At 35.5% G+C, this 18336-nt stretch overlaps 1 protein-coding gene across 4 annotated transcripts in view; it reads right to left on the bottom strand.

Moving 5' to 3' along the window:
- Positions 1 to 1157: 1157 nt before the first annotated feature.
- The window catches only part of LOC127871689 (ethanolamine kinase 1-like), a 35493-nt gene continuing 18314 nt past the window's right edge, over positions 1158 to 18336 (bottom strand). For 2 of the 4 annotated variants that reach the window (XM_052414819.1, XM_052414840.1), the window contains exons 6-9: positions 15217 to 15300; positions 14125 to 14285; positions 11053 to 11126; positions 1158 to 4149 (exon numbers count right to left, since the gene is read on the bottom strand). In XM_052414819.1, coding sequence (XP_052270779.1) covers positions 4077 to 4149; positions 11053 to 11126; positions 14125 to 14285; positions 15217 to 15300 — 392 coding nt within the window. In that variant the 3' untranslated portion in view covers positions 1158 to 4076. The remainder of the gene's footprint in view (positions 4150 to 11052; positions 11127 to 14124; positions 14286 to 15216; positions 15301 to 18336) is intronic. The other 2 variants (XR_008045514.1, XM_052414831.1) reach the window with 2 other exon arrangements.

The following is an 18336-nucleotide window of genomic DNA, read 5'->3' as shown; positions in this document are numbered from 1 at the left end:
GAAACACCAGTGTGCATGACATTATGCAGTCTAAGGCCAGAAAAGGCTTTTAATATTTTTATGTTACAGCACTGCCCCTGGAATTTGTTCACGTCATCGTGTATTCGCTTGTCAATTACGTCATACGATATTCTTTTTCTGCTCCTGGCTACATAGATTTTTGTGACGTCATCGCTTTATACTTTCACTATTTTAATCTACATGCATAGGTCATTGAGTTTAAAGCGTTCAATTTTAATTGTGTTTTCTCTCTGACAGGCGTTTCTTGTTTGATTTATTTTTAGCAGTCACATAAACAACCAAGCTATGTAATATGGATCTGTAACACCCATTATTGCTGCTTCTTCCTGTATTTGCGCGATGATGATCTGAAATATTAACTTCATGACGCTATATTCTTAAATCTTTTTCTATAAAGAAGGAATGTAGTTGATACTTGTTCATAGTTTCATTTCATCGTTCCTCAAAAAGTTGTAACTCTCCTGCTCTGGTATCTTTCCTACCATTGAGAAATGAAATGGTAATTGAATACGTTTTAATTCCCTTTTATTATTGTTTAATTTGAATTACAAGGCTATGAGGTTAAAAAAAAATACACTTAAATGTATCATGAATATTGCTGGGCCATGTGTGAGGTTGAGCGCTCTAAAACCGGTTTAAACCCCCAATGCTTTGCATTGACCGGTCCAAGGCGGTGACCCCAGCTTTATTCTTATATGTCTATATTCTTATATATTTGTATTGTGCTGTTTTGTACTGTTTTGGCAATCGGTCACTTGCCCTCAATAAAGGACCAACTAATTGTATATAATAAGAATTCAATACTGCTCCAGCAGCTGGAGTTTCACTTCTTCATATTAATGAACTTCAATCACAAATACAATCACAAGTAAGACTTTTTTATAATAAAGTACCCACAATATTTATAGATCAACTGTAACATTACACTGTCTGCAATCACACTTACAACCACAAGTAAGACTTTTTATAATAAAGTACCCACAAGATTAATAGATCAAATGTAACATTACACTGTCTGCAATCACACTTACAACCACAAGTAAGACTTTTTATAATAAAGTACCCACAAGATTAATAGATCAAATGTAACATTACACTGTAGCCACTAATGCAGTTATGAAACAATAAATAAGAAATCAATTAAAAAAAATATATTTTAACATGATAAATACATGTAACACCAAATACCATAAGTAAAGCAATAAATTTAAAATTAACAATAGATATGAATGCCATTTTCACAAAATCTATGCAAATAAAACTAAATTGTTTCTGTGATTCGTACAAACACAGCTTTAACATTTGCACATCAAATAAAAGTATTCATACAATACAGCTATCTCATGGCAAAGCAATTGCATGTGTACATTGTATATGAATGTCAAGAAATCTTTAAATAACAACATGGCTGATGCCTTATTTGAAATATAGAAAGTATATCAATACCATCAGACATTATCACATTGAAAGGGAAAGAAAGTAAACAAGCAATCTAAAATATATAATATCATTCAGAAAATTCTATGGAATATAATTATTATGGATTTTCAAATGTAACTTCATTTGTATCAGTTATAACTCTTTCATGAGCAAAAACAATGAACATTCTCTTGATAATTCAGGGAAATTTAAAATGATCTTTTAAGGCCAATTTTAGAAACCTTCCAGTATGCAAAACAATATGCCTATTCTATGATGTACTTTATAAATACGTGTCTTGTTCTGATAAAACTGGGCTTAATGCATGTGCGTAAAGTGTCGTCCCAGATTAGCCTGTTCAGTCCACACAGGCTAATCAGGGACGACACTTTCCGCCTAAACTTGATTTTCAGTAAGAAGGGACGTCCTTGAAACAAAAAATACCATAAAAGCGGAAAGTATTGTCCCTGATTAGCCTGTGCGGACTGAATTAAGCCCAGTTTTCTCAGAACAAGACACTAATTTTGTCATAAAAGTTTACCTCTACACAGACATTCTCGAGTAAAAACTAAACATCCTCTGGCAACAAACCTACATCAAAACTAAACATCCTCTGGCAACAAACCTACATCAAAACTAAACATCCTCTGGCAACAAACCTACATCAAAACTAAACATCCTCTGGCAACAAACCTACATCAAAACTAAACCAATTTAAGGAAACTTGTAATCTTTATAGAACCAACATTTGATCTTTAGCTGATATTTAATAGCTCTGAATTCTGCAATTCCCATTTCTTGAATTGCAATGTTAAAAATGCAATTATATATGTAACACTCATAAAGTATGAGGGAATGTTATATGTGTTATCAAATGACTCCATACACGACATACAACAAAAATATCAGCAATAAGTTACAACCAAAGACTTAGATAGGTAGGTAGGAGGTAGATATTACAAGTAACATGCAATGCATATTCAGAACAGCAGTTATTATCACATACTTGGCTTTGGTGGATAACATTTAATACAGAAAACAAGAGCTGTCTCCATCTAAAGACATATGCCCCCAAAAAAGGCTTTTTCGAAACCTAAACGCAGATTTCGAAACCTAAACGCGGACCCTTAGTTCAGTGTCAAGGTCAAAGGGGTAAAAACAATTGTGCACATGGATAGGCCTTGTCCATATACACATGCATCCCAAATATGAAGGTAACATCTGAAGTCTTGAGCATTTTTCAAAACCTAAACGCAAAAGTGTGATGGACAGACAGACAGACAGACAGTGCGATCACTATATGCCCTCCTTCGGGGGCATAATAATAAGATACCTGGTAAGCACTCTTTAAAAAGAAAGTGCATTTTAATGCAGAAGTGGGATGATGCCAGTGTCAGGCAGCTTAAAAAAACAACATTTAAATTCAACTTTATTTATCATGGCTGGATAGGCTTTTGAGGAACACATCAATATATTGTATTGATGCAAATATGGAATTTAAAATAAAATTTGAATGGGGTATTATTTGCAAAATAAACCAGGTATCTTCTTGACATAAAAAAGCTACATAGCGGAAGATCACAAATTTGGGAAGTTAAGTGCACATACAATAAATACTCCTGCTGTCGTACTTTTAGTTATTGTCCTCGTAAATTTTCATGTAGTAATTTTGTTGAGGGCATATCTCAAATGTTATATGATGTATCAAGCCAAATTTTTATAGGAATAGTTTTAATTTCGGGAATCAGCTTTTCACTTTCACTGCCTTTTTGTCTTTTTAATCTGACTTGATGCAATGTGAAGGGTATATCTGACATGACAATGACAGATCTAGTTATAATAGTTTACACATTGAGTTGCATTGCAATTAGCTAACAAAAATTTGTTTTTTATACACTCTTGTGCATCCGGGCAATACAATAATATGATCCAAAGCGAATGTTAATGTGTTTTATTTTAATTTTAAAACGATTCCCAAACAATCAATTAGTTCCAACATGGTGTGTAAATGTACTTGAAGACTTCTCAACTCCTTAAAATTTCCGTTTGAATTTCATTTACATATGTATGATTTCATTAGGATTGTGTATGGCTATTCAGAGAGAAAAGTCATTAAAAGAAAAGACTATAACCCTCATGTATGCACTCACAACAGCATTGATATACAAACAAGGCCAACATGGTTTCCTAAAAGCTAAACATCAACATTAACCCTTTGCATGCTGGGAAATTTGTCGTCTGCTAAAATGTCTTCTGCTGAATTTCTAAAATTAGCATTTTCTTCGATTTTTTTCAAAGAACACTATCAGAATAGCAAACAGTTTTGATCCTGATGAGACGCCAGGTTCTGTGGCGTCTCATCTGGATCCAAACTGTTTGCAAAGGCCTTCAAAATTCGGTTCCAGCACTGAAAGGGTTAAGTGCTCAGGTGAGCTGACCATGTAAAACACCAAGATTAAAATTTCCATTCTCTGTTTCATGGTTACAATTTCTCATTATTGTGAATGACATAAAAGGGAAGAAAGGGGTGAGCAAATCATCATCCTTCTGCCAAAATAAATCTGGTCAAATCGTTCCTTCATGGTTTCCTAGGTGACCAGGTTGTTCTGCTGATTAATATGAAGATGGACTCCAGGTCACTCAGGTAGTTTTAATGCTAGGAACTCTTCTTTTCGGTTAAAATATTCACCCAGTTTCATTTGTGCATATCTGAAATGACAAGGATAATTTAACTTTGAGCGATTCAAACATTTAAGCACATTAATGAACAATTTTCCATTTGTGTTGTTCACTTTTGGGCAGTGGCGAAACAATACCATTTAAACGTTCTAGAGTCCAGACATTAAATATTATTTTAAGCCTAGTCAATGCTTAATTGAGCGCAGAAATTTCAAACAAACTACCCGTTAGTTACGTGAAAACATAAACATTGAGCATTAAATGTAGGCCATAACTTTATGCCTTGACTTCAGCCTATTTAAAGAAAGTGTCAGGAATTGCAAAGCACATATAAAATGAAAATTCGTCAATAACATTGGCAACAATGCCGGACACTTTCTTTCACACTGTGCATTATAAATATAATGGAAATATATGCTGTCACCATGACAACAGACTTTAACACTAATTATAAAGCTGCATGACCACTTAAACTTTGCAGCCACTGCAGAAAAAGTAAACATTTAAGTTAACTATACATGCGCATTTAGCCTATATTGAGCATCAGCTCTGTGCTCATCTAGAGAGGCAATGCCATGTCTCAACCTTGAAATTCACTCCCCAGCTAGATGAAGGAATACGCTAAAAATGTCTCATAAACAGGCATGACTATTTTTGACGACACTTGCATACAGGTATTGGTTCATAAGAGAAAACATCCAATAACAAGATATGTGTTCGTCCGAAACACAATGCCCCCTACTGCGCCGCTTTCAAATAAAATTTCTATTCATCATTTGGCAGGTATAGAAATCATCTCCCTTTAAAGCTTATTACTTCCCTTGCATTTTGTCCAATCCAACTGGGTGGGGGGGGGGGGTATGTAGACAGTCAAAAATGACCGAGTCAGACATCACTGACAACCAAGGCCTGTGGTCTATCAAAGAGATCATAGCCAGAGTTCATCATGAATCTATGGACATAAGTCCACAGGTATGTAATGAACCCTACCATTCACAAATTAGTACAGAAAAGAAATGATAATTTTATCATTTAAAAAAATAATTGACAAATCAATCATTTGAGTTATAAAAAATCAAAATCAACAAGATGTGTTTGAGAAACACAATGTCCCCCTATATGATGTTGACCTTGTAGGATGACCTTGACCTTGACCCTTCACCACTCAAAATGTGCAGCTCCTTGAGATACACATGCATTTCAAATATAAAATTGCTAGCTTCAATATTGCAGAAGTGACATTATATGCACAATTTAGACCCATATACTTGACCTTGAAGGATGACCTTAACCTTGACCTTTCACCACTCAAAATGTGCAGCTCCATGAGATACACATGCATGCCAAATATCAAGTTGCTATCTTCAATATTGCAAAAGTATTCATAAAATAAGCGATTTGGGCCACATATATTTGACCTCTGACCTTGAAGGATGACCTTGACCTTGACCTTTCACCACTCAAAATGTGCAGCTCCATGAGATACACATGCATGCCAAATATCAAGTTGCTATCTTCAATATTGCAAAAGTATTCATAAATTAAGCGATTTGGGCCACATATATTTGACCTCTGACCTTGAAGGATGACCTTGACCTTGACCTTTCACCACTCAAAATGTGCAGCTCCATCAGATACACATGCATGCCAAATATCAAGTTGCTATCTTCAATATTGCAAAAGTTTTCATAAAATGAGCGATTTTGGCCACCTATATTTGACCTCTGACCTTGACGGATGACCTTGACCTTGACCTTTCACCACTCAAAACGTGCAGCTTCATGAGATACACATGCATGCCAAATATGAAGTTGCTATCTTCAATATAGCAAAAGTTATTGCAAAATGTTAAAGTTGGCGCAAACAGACCAACCAACAAACCAACAGACCAACCAACCAACAGACAGGGCAAAAACAATATGTCCCCTCACTACTATTGTGGGGGACATAAAAATCTGTACAGTAACTGTGAAAAGAACTTAAATTCTAGGTAAGGAAATATATAATCTGAGATTTATAATTATATTAATTTCTTCCCTTGAAAATACTTGTCTCTAACAAATCTCTATTTTTAGTAGCAAATAATTAAAAGCCACTACCGTGACTGTAGATTCACCACTAATAATGTGCAGCCCCATGAGATACACATGCATGCCAAATATCAAGTTGCTATGTTCAATATTGAATAATTATCTCCCTTTAAAGCTTATAACTTCCCTTGTATTTGTATTTTTGACGACCTGAGACCTTGAAGAATGACCTTGACCTTTTACCATGATGTGTTTATCGGAAACACAATGCCGCCTACTGCGCCGCTTTGATTTATTTAACAAAAATATATAATTTGGCAGGTCAGATAATTATGTCCATTTTTAAGCTTATTACTTCCCTTGGATTTGTTTTTCTGACCCCATGACCTAGGTTTTGACCTGGGATGACCCATATTCGAACTTGATCTAGATATTGTCTAGATACAACTTCTGACCAAGTTTCGTAAAGATCGGATGAAAACTATTTGGATTAGAGAGCGGACAAGAAAAGTGTGACAGACTGACAGATGGATAGTTCGAAAACTATATACCCTCTTTTATTCAAAAGGGGGCATAAAAATCGTGATTGTTTAATTAGATTAGATCAACAAATTTTCCCTGAATTCACCTTTAACCATAACAACTTGTTAAAACAAGAAACAGTCGGAGACGGGTGATGCTCCCCAATAGGTTTTTTTTTGTCACAATATTGCACTATATATTCAGATAAAAGGAAACGTCTTGAGGGGCATAACTTTGGACAAAAAATACGATGGACGGTTTAGCATCTTAAAAATTTCAAAGGGCCATAACTCTCTAAATAAATCATCTAACCAGAACCCACAAATAATGTGCGCATCTCCTCAGCTTCCATTAAGCTTCAATGAATTCCAGTCAGTAGTTGGGGAGAAATGGCCCAGACAAGAATTGCACTATATGTACAGTTTATAGAAAATTTCAAAGGACCATAACTCTGTGATAAAATCATCCGACCATAACCTGCTGATAATATGCACATCTCCTGTTGGTAGTGAAGCTTCCCATAAAGTTTCATTGAATTCCGGTGAAAAGTAGCTGAGAAATAGCTCGGACAAGAATTGCATTATATGTACAATGGAAAATTTCAAAGGGCCATAACTCTGTGAAAAATCATCCGACCATAATTGGCTGATAATATGCACATCTCCTGTTGGTAATGAAGCTTCCCATAAAGTTTCATTGAATTTCCGTAATAAGTTGCTGAGAAATAGCTCGGACAAGAATTGCAATATACATGTATGTACAATTTAAAATTTCAAAGGGCCATAACTCTGTGAAGATCATCTGACCAGAACCGGATGATAATATACACATCTCCTCTTGGAAGTGAAGCTTCCCATAAAGTTTCATTGAATTCCGGTCATTACTTGCTGAGAAATAGCCCGGACAAGAATTGCACTAAATGTACATTTAATGGAAAATTTCAAAGGGCCATAACTCTGTGAAAAATAATCCGACCAGAACCCGCTGATAATATGAACATCTCTTGGTAGTGAAGCTTCCCATAAAGTTAAATTGAATTCCGGTCATTAGTTGCTGAGAAATAGCCCGAACAAGAATTGCACTATATGTACAGTTAATAGAAAATTTCAAAGGGCCATAACTCTGTGAAAAATCATCCGACCAAAACCGGCTGATAATATGTACATGTACTCTTGGTAGTGAAGCTTCCCATAAAGTTTCATTAAATTCCGGTCATTAGTTGCTGAGAAATAGCCCGGACAAGAATTGCACTAAATGTACAGTTAATGGAAAATTTCAAAGGGCCATAACTCTGTGAAAAATCATCTGACCAGAACTGGCTGATAATATGCACATATCCTTTTGGTAATGAAGCTTTCCATAAAGTTTCATTGAATTCCGGTCATCAGTTGCTGAGAAATAGCCCGGACAAGAATTGAACTATATGAATAGTTAATGGAAAATTTCAAAGGGCCATAACTCTGTAAAAAATCATCCGACCAGAACCCGTTGATAATATGCACATGTCCTCTTGGTAGGGAAGCTTCCCATAAAGTTTCATTGAATTCAGTCATTAGTTGCTGACAAATAGCCCGGACAAGAATTGCACTATATGTACAGTTAATGGAAAATTTCAAAGGGCCATAACTCTGTGAAAAATCATCCGACCAGAGCCCGCTGATATTACGCACATCTCCTCTTTGTAGTGAAGCTTCCCATAAAGTATGATTGAATTCAGTAATTAGTTGCTGAGAAATAGCACGGACAAAAATTGTGCACGGACGGACAGACAGACACCCACACACGCACGGACAGACGAAGCGGCGACTATATGCTCCCCCCAAAATAAATTTTGGGGGAGCATAATTAAGTAATTACAGATTTATTTCACATTGCCATAAGCAGTACAACAATTTGTCTTTTATGCACTAGTTGAAATTCTTAAAAAAAACTTGTTTTAAAAAGTTATATGAAATAAAGCACCGCTTATCATTGTGTGAAATCCTATTAAGTTAAAAAGTGGAATCCCAAAATGTCACGTGATCCCACACCCTGAACACACAAATCCAAATATCAGTCAATATTATGCTAAATTGTGTAACAGACAAATTTCTTATAGACATGGATGGAGAATTTTAGCAAAAAAAGTTGGAAAAGAGTTTAAAACAACATATTTTTAATCTATATATTCTAAAGTAAAATATATTGTCACTATTTTGTCAGTATTATGCCAACATTTGTTTCAGTCAAACTTTGTCTCTTTTTACAATCATCTACACATTAAGGTCATTCAACTGTGAAGGTTTAAGTGAGATCCACCCACAAGAGGACATGAATAAAACTAAATATGGGGACTTTATATTCTATAATGGAAAAATAGACAAAGAGCCATAATTCTGTTTGAACTCATCAGCGCCAAACTTTTGTCTTTTACGATAATCTTCACAGTGAAGTCAATTAACCCTTTCCCACTAAGAAGCGAAGTGAAAATCAGTGTATAAGGGTTGGAAATAAAGCCTAAAAAATTTGAATCTAGTATGAAAGGTCTTTAATTAAATGTAACCTTCTCAGGGACTACAAATGCATAAAAATATGTATCTCAGAAGTAAACGGTTAACATGAAATTTTAGCAAGATCTTCATGGTCTTCAAAGTTCTTAATTTCAGCATTTACGCCCTCTTGTTTCCTTAATCTAGATAAGGAAAACAACTAATTTCCAAATTAGAAGAGGAGTATAATTATGTTTTGCTATTCGGGATATAACCCATTAATGGCAATAAAAATAGCCCAAACCAGAGCTGTCACCATAGGATGACTTATGCCCCCTATAAACCCTTGGTAGAAGTTATGAGCATTTTTCAAACCTAAACGCAGATTTCGAAACCTAAGCGCTGACCCTAAGTTCAAGGTCAAGGTCACAGGGGTCATTAATTTGTTTGCGCATAGAAAGGCCTTGTCCATATTCACATGCATGCCAAATAAATAGTTGCTATCTGAAGCGACATAGAAGTTATGAGCATTTTTTTGAAATCTAAACGCAAAGTGTGACGGACAAACGGAGACAGATGGACGGACAGTCCGATCACTATATGCCCTCCTTTGGAGGCATAAAAATGTCTAAATCAGAAAGCCACATAAACTAGAGAGCAGACACCATGCTAAATTCTTGAAATGCACTAGGTGACCCCGTGACCTAGTTTTTGACTCAGCATTACCCATATTCGAACTTGACCTAGATATTGTCTTGATACAGCTTCTGACCAAGTTCGGTACAGATCAGATGAAAACTACTTCAATTAGAGAGCAGACACCATGCTTAATCCTTGAAATGCACAAAGTGACCCCGTGACCTAGTTTTTGACCCAGCATGACCCATATTCGAACTTGACCTAGATATTGTCTTGATACAACTTCTGACAAGTTTGGTAAAGATCAGATGAAAACTACTTCAATTAGAAAGCGGACACCATGCTCAATCCTTGAAATGCACTTAGTGACCCCCTGACCTAGTTTTTGACCCGGCATGACCCATATTCGAACTTGACCTAGATATTGTCTAGATACAACTTCTGACCAAGTTTGGTAAAGATCGGATGAAAACTATTTGAATTAGAGAGCGGACATGAAAAGTGTGACAGACTGACAGACAGACAGACTGACAGACAGTGCGAAAACTATATACCCGTTTTCTTCGAAAGGGGGCATAAAAAGCCATGCGTACGCATGTTGTAATATTTTGTGTGAGACCAGGAAACCTTGTGAGACTTAACCCTTTCCCATTCAGAAGCAAAGTGAAAATGGCTATGTGCAAACAGCATAAAGCCAGAACAGCTTGCGAGTTTGTCTGTTCAGGTTTTATGCTGTTAATGCTCATAAGTATCTTTGGGGTGGAAATAAAGCCTTTTAAACTTGAACCTAGTAAGAAGGGACTTTAATTAAATGTAACCATCTAAGGGACTACAAATGCGCAATAATATGTATTTAAGTGGTAAAGGGTTTACAGAAGACCCATACCTCCTGGTATGGAGTTACCCTGACCCATTTTCAAATGATACTGTTCAATTGTGTTGTGTTATTAAAAAACAAGACTATTACCAAGCAATACCTGTCTCCTACCGGCTCCACCATTGTCAGAAATATATATTTATTTTTTGTGTTGCCATAGCAACCAGAATTATTGACGTAGGAACAAAATGAAAGGACGTGCATAATGTCCATATTGCCATCCATCCATGTTTCAAGTTTCATGAAAAAATATTAAGAACTTTTAAAGTTATCGCAGGATCCAGAAAAGTGTGACAGACAGACTGACATACACACAGCGCGCAAACAATAAGTCCCCTCCGGTGAAACCGGTAGGGGACAATGAAGGGACAACATAAGTCATAACATTACAACTTACTCTAAAAATCCAAAGTCAATTAAAGAGTTCTTTGCCTGTACCAGTCCCCACAATCCCCAGAACAAGTGTCCCGCCTGTAAATATGGAATAGAAAAAAGTTGATACATCTATATACGATCTGTAACAAAAGTAGCGAAATTTAAACAAAAAAAAATCAGCAAATATTTTGTTGAAATCTTATATCTGCATAACATTGCGATTTCAAACCAGTTTGGAAACAAATAAGTTTTTTGGTTTAAACTATATCTATAATATCATAGGAGACTGCTGAACACAGTCAATAAAATGCGTTCAGCAAATGTCTGCTGGAGAGTTTAAATCAATTTAACATTGACAAAATAAACAAAATAAATTCATCTAGCCAAACAAATACAACAGAGCTCCAGATAAGGTTTTGTGAAATTCTTAACGTTACTACCAGATTTTCAAAAAGAATACTTAACTGTGAAATTTTATTCTTAACGTTACTACTAAGTTTTGGAAAATAATTCTTAACTTTTCTAAATGACCGAAAAATAACTTATAATGGTTATTTTCATGCAAAAACATCAAAATAAACAACTTTATTTATACGAGTTTAACAGTGTCTATTCAGTATTATACAATTTTATTGTTCAAATACCTTCACATGCCCAAACTGTGCTTAGATTGCATGCCTTCGATGAATTTTTACATATTTCACAATTAAAACGGGTCTCCCCTTCAATCGTTTCAACGATTAGCCACGGGATTGTCCCTTCCACTTGTTCAATTTTTTTTTTTTTTTAATTTGGACCCGTCGTGTCGCGTTTTTTTTTAGCTTTTCCGACTGTGTCGGCAACTGAACATACAACATCGTATAAGATCTTTTCTGTAATGTCTTTCTTAACATTCAACTTCGACTCACTTTGCGTACAATATTTTCAAAGCCTATTTTTTTTACACTTTGCAGTTTTTGGGACGCTCTCTTGGCGTCGCCATTGTTTTTTGACAGATAGAGTGTACTAGCCGCTTTTATTGGAAAAAATGCGCTTTGTTAAAAAAAAAAACGATAAACATTCTATAAAAGCACTGAAAAGATCTTTAATACGCAAAATAACTCAATAAAAATCGATACGAACTGATGTAAAAACAAGGGCTGTTTGTAAAACATGCATGCCCCCCATATGGGCTGTCCGTTGTAGTGGCAACCATTGTGTGAATACGTTTTTTGTCACTGTGACCTTGACCTTTGACCTAGTGACCTGAAAATCAATAGGGGTCATCTGCGAGTCACGATCAATGTACCTATGAAGTGTCATGATCCTAAGCAAAAGCGTTCTTGAGTAATCATCCGAAAATCATTTAACTATTTCGGGTCAACTTAACCTTGACCTTTGACCTTGTGACCTCAAAATCAATAGGGGTCATCTGCGAGTCATGATCAATCTTCCTATGAAGTTTCATGATCTTAGGCGAATGCGTTCTTGAGTTATCACCCGATAACAATTTTACTATTTCAGGTCACCGTGACCTTTGACCTAGTGACCTCAATATCAATAGGGGTCATCTGCGAGTCATGATCAATCTACCCATGAAGTTTCATGATCCTAGGCGTATGCGTTCTTGAGTTATCATCCGTAAACCATTTTACAAGGTCGCCGTGGTGTAATGGATATGGTGTCCGCCTTGCGACCGGGAGGTCACGGGTTCAATCCCCGCTGTGGGAGCGTTCTTTCGATCTCCCATATAGACACCAAGTACTGGTTCTAGGCCCAGGAAACGGACTCGAGAGCATTTCAAATAAATAGGAATTACTTTCTATGCAATCGAGCTAAAATAAATAGGTTTAAACTAAACTAAACCATTTTACTATTTCGGGTCACCGTGACCTTGACCTTTGACCTAGTGACCTCAAAATCAATAGAGGTCATCTGCGAGTCATGATAAATCTACCCATGAAGTTTTATGATCCTAGGCGTATGCGTTCTTGAGTTATCATCCTGAAACCCATTTTACTATTTCGGGTCACCGTGACCTTGACCTTTGACCTAGTGACCTCAAAATCAATAGGGGTCATCTGCGAGTCATGATCAATGTACCTATGAAGTTTCATGATCCTAGGCCCAAGCGTTCTTGAGTTATCATCTGACAACCACCTGGTGGACGGACAGACCGACAGACCGACCGACCGACCGACAGACCGACATTAGCAAAGCAATATACCCCCTCTTCTTCGAAGGGGGGCATAATAATAATATTTGTAACTTGATTTTGTAATTCTTAATGGTACGACAAGATTTTAAAACAAGAGACAAAATTGTCACAAAACCAGGTTTTCATTGTGAACAAAAATCTGATAAAGGGAGAAAACTCAAACTGAAAACTTTTGAAATGAACAAACAAAATTAACCCCCTTTGTAAGTTTTTTTTTTTTTAATCTATTTTTAGTCGTGGCGACCTTGACATTGGAGATATTGACGTGATTCTTTTGTGCGATACACCGTCCCATGATGGTGAACAAATGTGCCAAATGATTTTAAAATCTCACAATGAATGACATAGTTATGGCCAGGACAAGCTAATTAATTTATGGCCATTTTTGACCTTTGAACTCAAAGTGTTACCTTGACCTTGGAGATATCAACGTAATTATTTTGCTCGACACACCGTCCAATGATGGTGAACAAATGTGCCAAATGATTTTAAAATCTGACAATGAACGACATAGTTATGGCCCGGACAAGCTTGTTCCGCCAGCCCGCCAGCCAGCCAGCCAGCCCGCCAGCCAGCCAGCCATCCCGCCCGCATTCGCCAATCTAATAACCAGTTTTTTCCTTCGGAAAACCTGGTTAATAAATACATAACGGACTTGAAAATAATTCGTAATTACGAAAATACGACCCTTATCTGGAGCTCTGTACAATACTTTTTCTATTATGAACAACCATTTGCTTAAAAAGAAATACTTAAATTATAGAATCTTCAGCTTTTTGAAAGTATCTACACATACAATTTCTTTCATTTATGTCATATTGCTCTACCAAAATACGTTTAACATCAATTTGGTTGCCTCAGAATGTATAAGCATGTATTTAAAGCAATCATATTTACAAGAGCAAACTTGTTTGTGATGACGTAGCATCTTTCTACATCCTGGTCTGTTACAGTATCTGGCTGACCAGCATCTACAGCTTTTAACTCCAGGTAGTTTCGTAACCATCTCAGCTGGTGTGCTCGGTCCGGATAGCGGGAAAAATCAACGTCATCAACACCTGAAAACAACCATTTAAAAAATATTAGTATTAATTACTTCATAACAGCAATTTTGAAAGTTTTTTTTTCTTTATGGTCCCCTACCAGATAAAACTGATTCACCATTGTCAGTATTTTCTTTATTTATTTTTTTATACATTTGCTGCCATATAATGATATTGAGAATGAGGATTGAGATTTTTTTCTGTTGAATACATGCATCAATGCATATCATAGCCTAGTAGCATAAACATTTAGTTTTAGTATGTTACAGCAGAACGTCCATGTAAAAAAGGAGCCGTTTTCAAAAAAAAGGCCTAATTCAGAAAAAAATAGGTGAAAACTGCGGACAGAAGAATTCAAAGAATGAAAAGAGTGCAAGTGTATCAAGCCATTTTGCAAACTTCACCTCTGGTGAAAAGGAATGTGTTAAGTCACTATTTGAGTCATGTTCTGAGAAAACTGGGCATTATGCGTGTGCACAGGCTTAATAGGGATGACACTTTCAGTTTATATGATATTTGACTAGTTGACCTCTTTGTTGTGGCCAATTTATAATGAGATATTATTGGAAATAATTTACTTACCAAGTTGTAAGAAGATTTCACAAAAGATGTGGCCTCTACAGGGTTTTAACCCAATTTGACCTAGTGACCTACATTTGGACCCCACATGACCCAGTTTCAAACCCCAGATATAATTGGGACAAATGTTCTGAAATAGTCATGACAATAATGCAAAAAAACTTCCTATAAAGTGTTTACAAGGTAAACATTGCTGGCACACAACACACCCTGACAGATTTAAGCTGATCGCAAAAAGTGTAGATGAGCTCAAACTCAAGACAGTTTGACAGGAAGTGAGTACTTAATGAAATATTTCGGTCATATCTTCTTTGTGATAATTCTAAACTGGGCAAAAGAATTAAGGGCAGTCCATGTAAACTAATACCTGCATATTCACAAAAATGGTTGCCAAGGTCAAAGTGCTCATAGTTATACATTGCATATTCCTGGTCGATGAAATGCACACAACCTACAATAGAAGAAATGCATACTATTACAGCTTTTAGTAAGCTTACACTGTATCTTTGTAATTAATAAATCTACAGTATTAACCTGGCATCATTGATAGCATTGACACTTTGATCGTTTCCTAAATCAACAGCCTAAATAACTGGCATCAACCCTTTTTTGAGATGCATTGATACACTAGCCATTTTTACTGGTTGTGTTAAGGACCCTGTTTTAAAAGAATGATGGAGATATCTCATGGTTGGATAAGTTTTATATGTTTTATATTTCTTTCAATTTATTTAGCTTTCCTTAAAAATCAGGAAATCCAGTGTGATTCAGATAAGATTCAAAGATAAAAAACATACAGATACATACAGTCACAACCCATTTAAAAATGTGAAGACCTTTAAAAGTTGTAACATGGTATAGTTTTAAAAAGCAAATTAATGTAAGTTTTTTTCCCTGGCACATCTATGGGAACATTTAACAGACCCATCGCTTATTGGATAAAAAATTTCCATTTGGAAAAAAACTAGGTAATTTTTTTGGTGAAATGTCTTAAGATTATTATATCAGCGGCGTAGAGTACAATTTGTTGGCATAAATGGAAAAATAAAGTGGTCGAAAAATGCAATAAAAACATTAACCTAAGGGGGTCAGGTCTATGGCATTCAATTAAGTCAGTATTATTCGACAAAAGTCACATGTTTTAAAAATCGGGTATAAATTCATTATTTACGATCTGCTCCATTCACTTAAAACCCCTAACACTAACCTACTGTGATCGTATGCGATTAAAAGGGCACAAACATTGTTAATTAATAGGTAATTATTCACGATGTTGGTAGATCTATCTTAATGACGCCCCTTGTATCCAAACGTTTTTCACGCTGCATGTAGTGTTTAAGCCTAAATGCTTAAACTGACCACTCATTGGCTGATGGGCATTAATGACTTAGGCTTAAACACTACAACGCAGTCTTCAAAATGGTGGATCAACATAAAATTGGCCCGCCGTATTGTGATGTTTACGCAGTAGACTTCCATATGAATGAAGAATCAAAGAAAGCTCTTTTGACGAAAAAATGGACCGACGTGTTACATTTCACATTTCCTTCAAGGTAAATTTTTATTTCAAATAACTAAAAAAGTAAATGCAACAATGAATTGTCGCAAAACTTTTAAACCACACTTTTATCACAAGATCTACCCATCCATTGAACGTTTGATCTACTGTAGCATAAAAGTAATTGTAGATCTATTGAATAGACTATTATTATTTTGTTTTATTACAATGTTGAATTAAAACTAGTCTATTATATTTTAATAATTAAATCAAAATATGGAAAAGCTGTTTTTGTGAAATTATATCAAACATTTGATTATATATCAATTTAATTTTTTCGTCTTACGCAATAGCTTCTATGGCTCAGTTGTTAGGATGGAAAACTAGTAATCTTGAGATGAGAGTTCGAATTCTACCACAGGCATGTATTTTTGTTTTCGTTTTTACCATAATTATTGTTGATTGTAATGCGATGGGTGAAGACCTATTTGAGGAAAACTATGGGGACAGAGGTTATCTGGTTTGGGCCTTCTGAACATTTATAGGGAGAAGGAGCTTGATCCTGATAGGATTGTTGACATTTTTGCTAATAATCACAGGCTTGCACTGTTATTTAGAGATGAACATTGCAATCAGTAAATATTCAGAGGTTGCTGTTAGAAATGATGTTTTTGTTATACTGCTTGTAGTTTTATAGCAATCACTATTTGATTGGTTTAAAGTTTGAAAACATTGACATTTGAAAGGTGCATTTGTTATGTGTTGAACCCTATCCTTTGTGCATAGGAAGCAATTTCAAGGGTCCGCCGATGTTCTATCAACAAATTAAGCTTTAGTTACAGGGCTCAACATTAACTTTTGAAGCTGCTTGTCCTATCGGTAGACCAAAATTTTACTTGTCCTGACCAAAAAGCAATTTGTCCTGACCATTATATCTTATTCTGCTCAGTACTTTTCAAAATAATGAAATAATACAAAATGCTCAAATCATAAAGACTTTAATCATTCAAAATACATGTTTAAATAATTGTAGGCAATTTCAATACAAAAAGAACTGACTAGAATAACAGGAAAAAGATTATTGATTTTTAAACATTATACAAAGCCATGATACCTGACAAAAGCTTCTGTTTTGCCACCATAAAGCAGAAAATGACGTCACTACGTTAATTGTCTGTAAGATAGGTGTGTACCGGTGTCGTAAAATGCATATTCTCTACAACTTACAAGGGAGAATATTCTTGTTTTCTTGGCAAAGAAAAATGTTAAGGGTTGCTTGTGAACAGTACGGTGTAGTATCAAATGGAACTATCAGAATAACTCGTGCTTTGTTGTTTAAACGTAAACACAATATAATAAAACAAGTTTTGTGGTAACTCCACAGAAATAACGGATTTAAAGGCATTTTTTCTAAGTAATTAAATAATAACGACCACTTGTCCAGTCGGACTAGCAAATTCTAAATTTACTTGTCCAGACTAACAATTTGGTTGTCCCGGCCAGTCGTACTACCGTTAATGTCGAGCCCTGAGTTACTTTTATCCAAAAGTGTTATGTCCTATTTTATACCATACCATATCATGGTTTTATTTATACATACATTAAATGATATACCCCGACATAATTCTAGAATATAAATCTTAAGGGAAAATCACGTTTTAAAGTTGAAGATTAATGGTACATGTATCATATCCGAGTTTATCACGTCATACTTTGCACTATAATATTGTCTGCAACCTCTCTAGAATGCACGCACAGCTTCGTAGAGATAAAAAAAATTATTGTGCACAATATTATCAATATTATTGTCTGAAAACTCTCTACAATGCATGTATGGCTTTTTTTGTTTTTTGGGGAAGCATACCCCGGACCCCCCCCCGGCATGCTGTTTGCGTACACTGAAAATCAGCCCAGCTACGCCCCTGTATATCTCAATTTTATTTCAATTAAATATTATATTATAATGTGTTTTTTGGTACTTGTTATATT

The sequence above is a fragment of the Dreissena polymorpha genome, chromosome 1 (genome assembly GCF_020536995.1).
Source record: "Dreissena polymorpha isolate Duluth1 chromosome 1, UMN_Dpol_1.0, whole genome shotgun sequence".
NCBI classification, from domain to species: domain Eukaryota; kingdom Metazoa; phylum Mollusca; class Bivalvia; order Myida; family Dreissenidae; genus Dreissena; species Dreissena polymorpha.
Note: the sequence above shows the minus strand (reverse complement) of the source record. Positions and strands in the feature narration are given on the sequence as shown.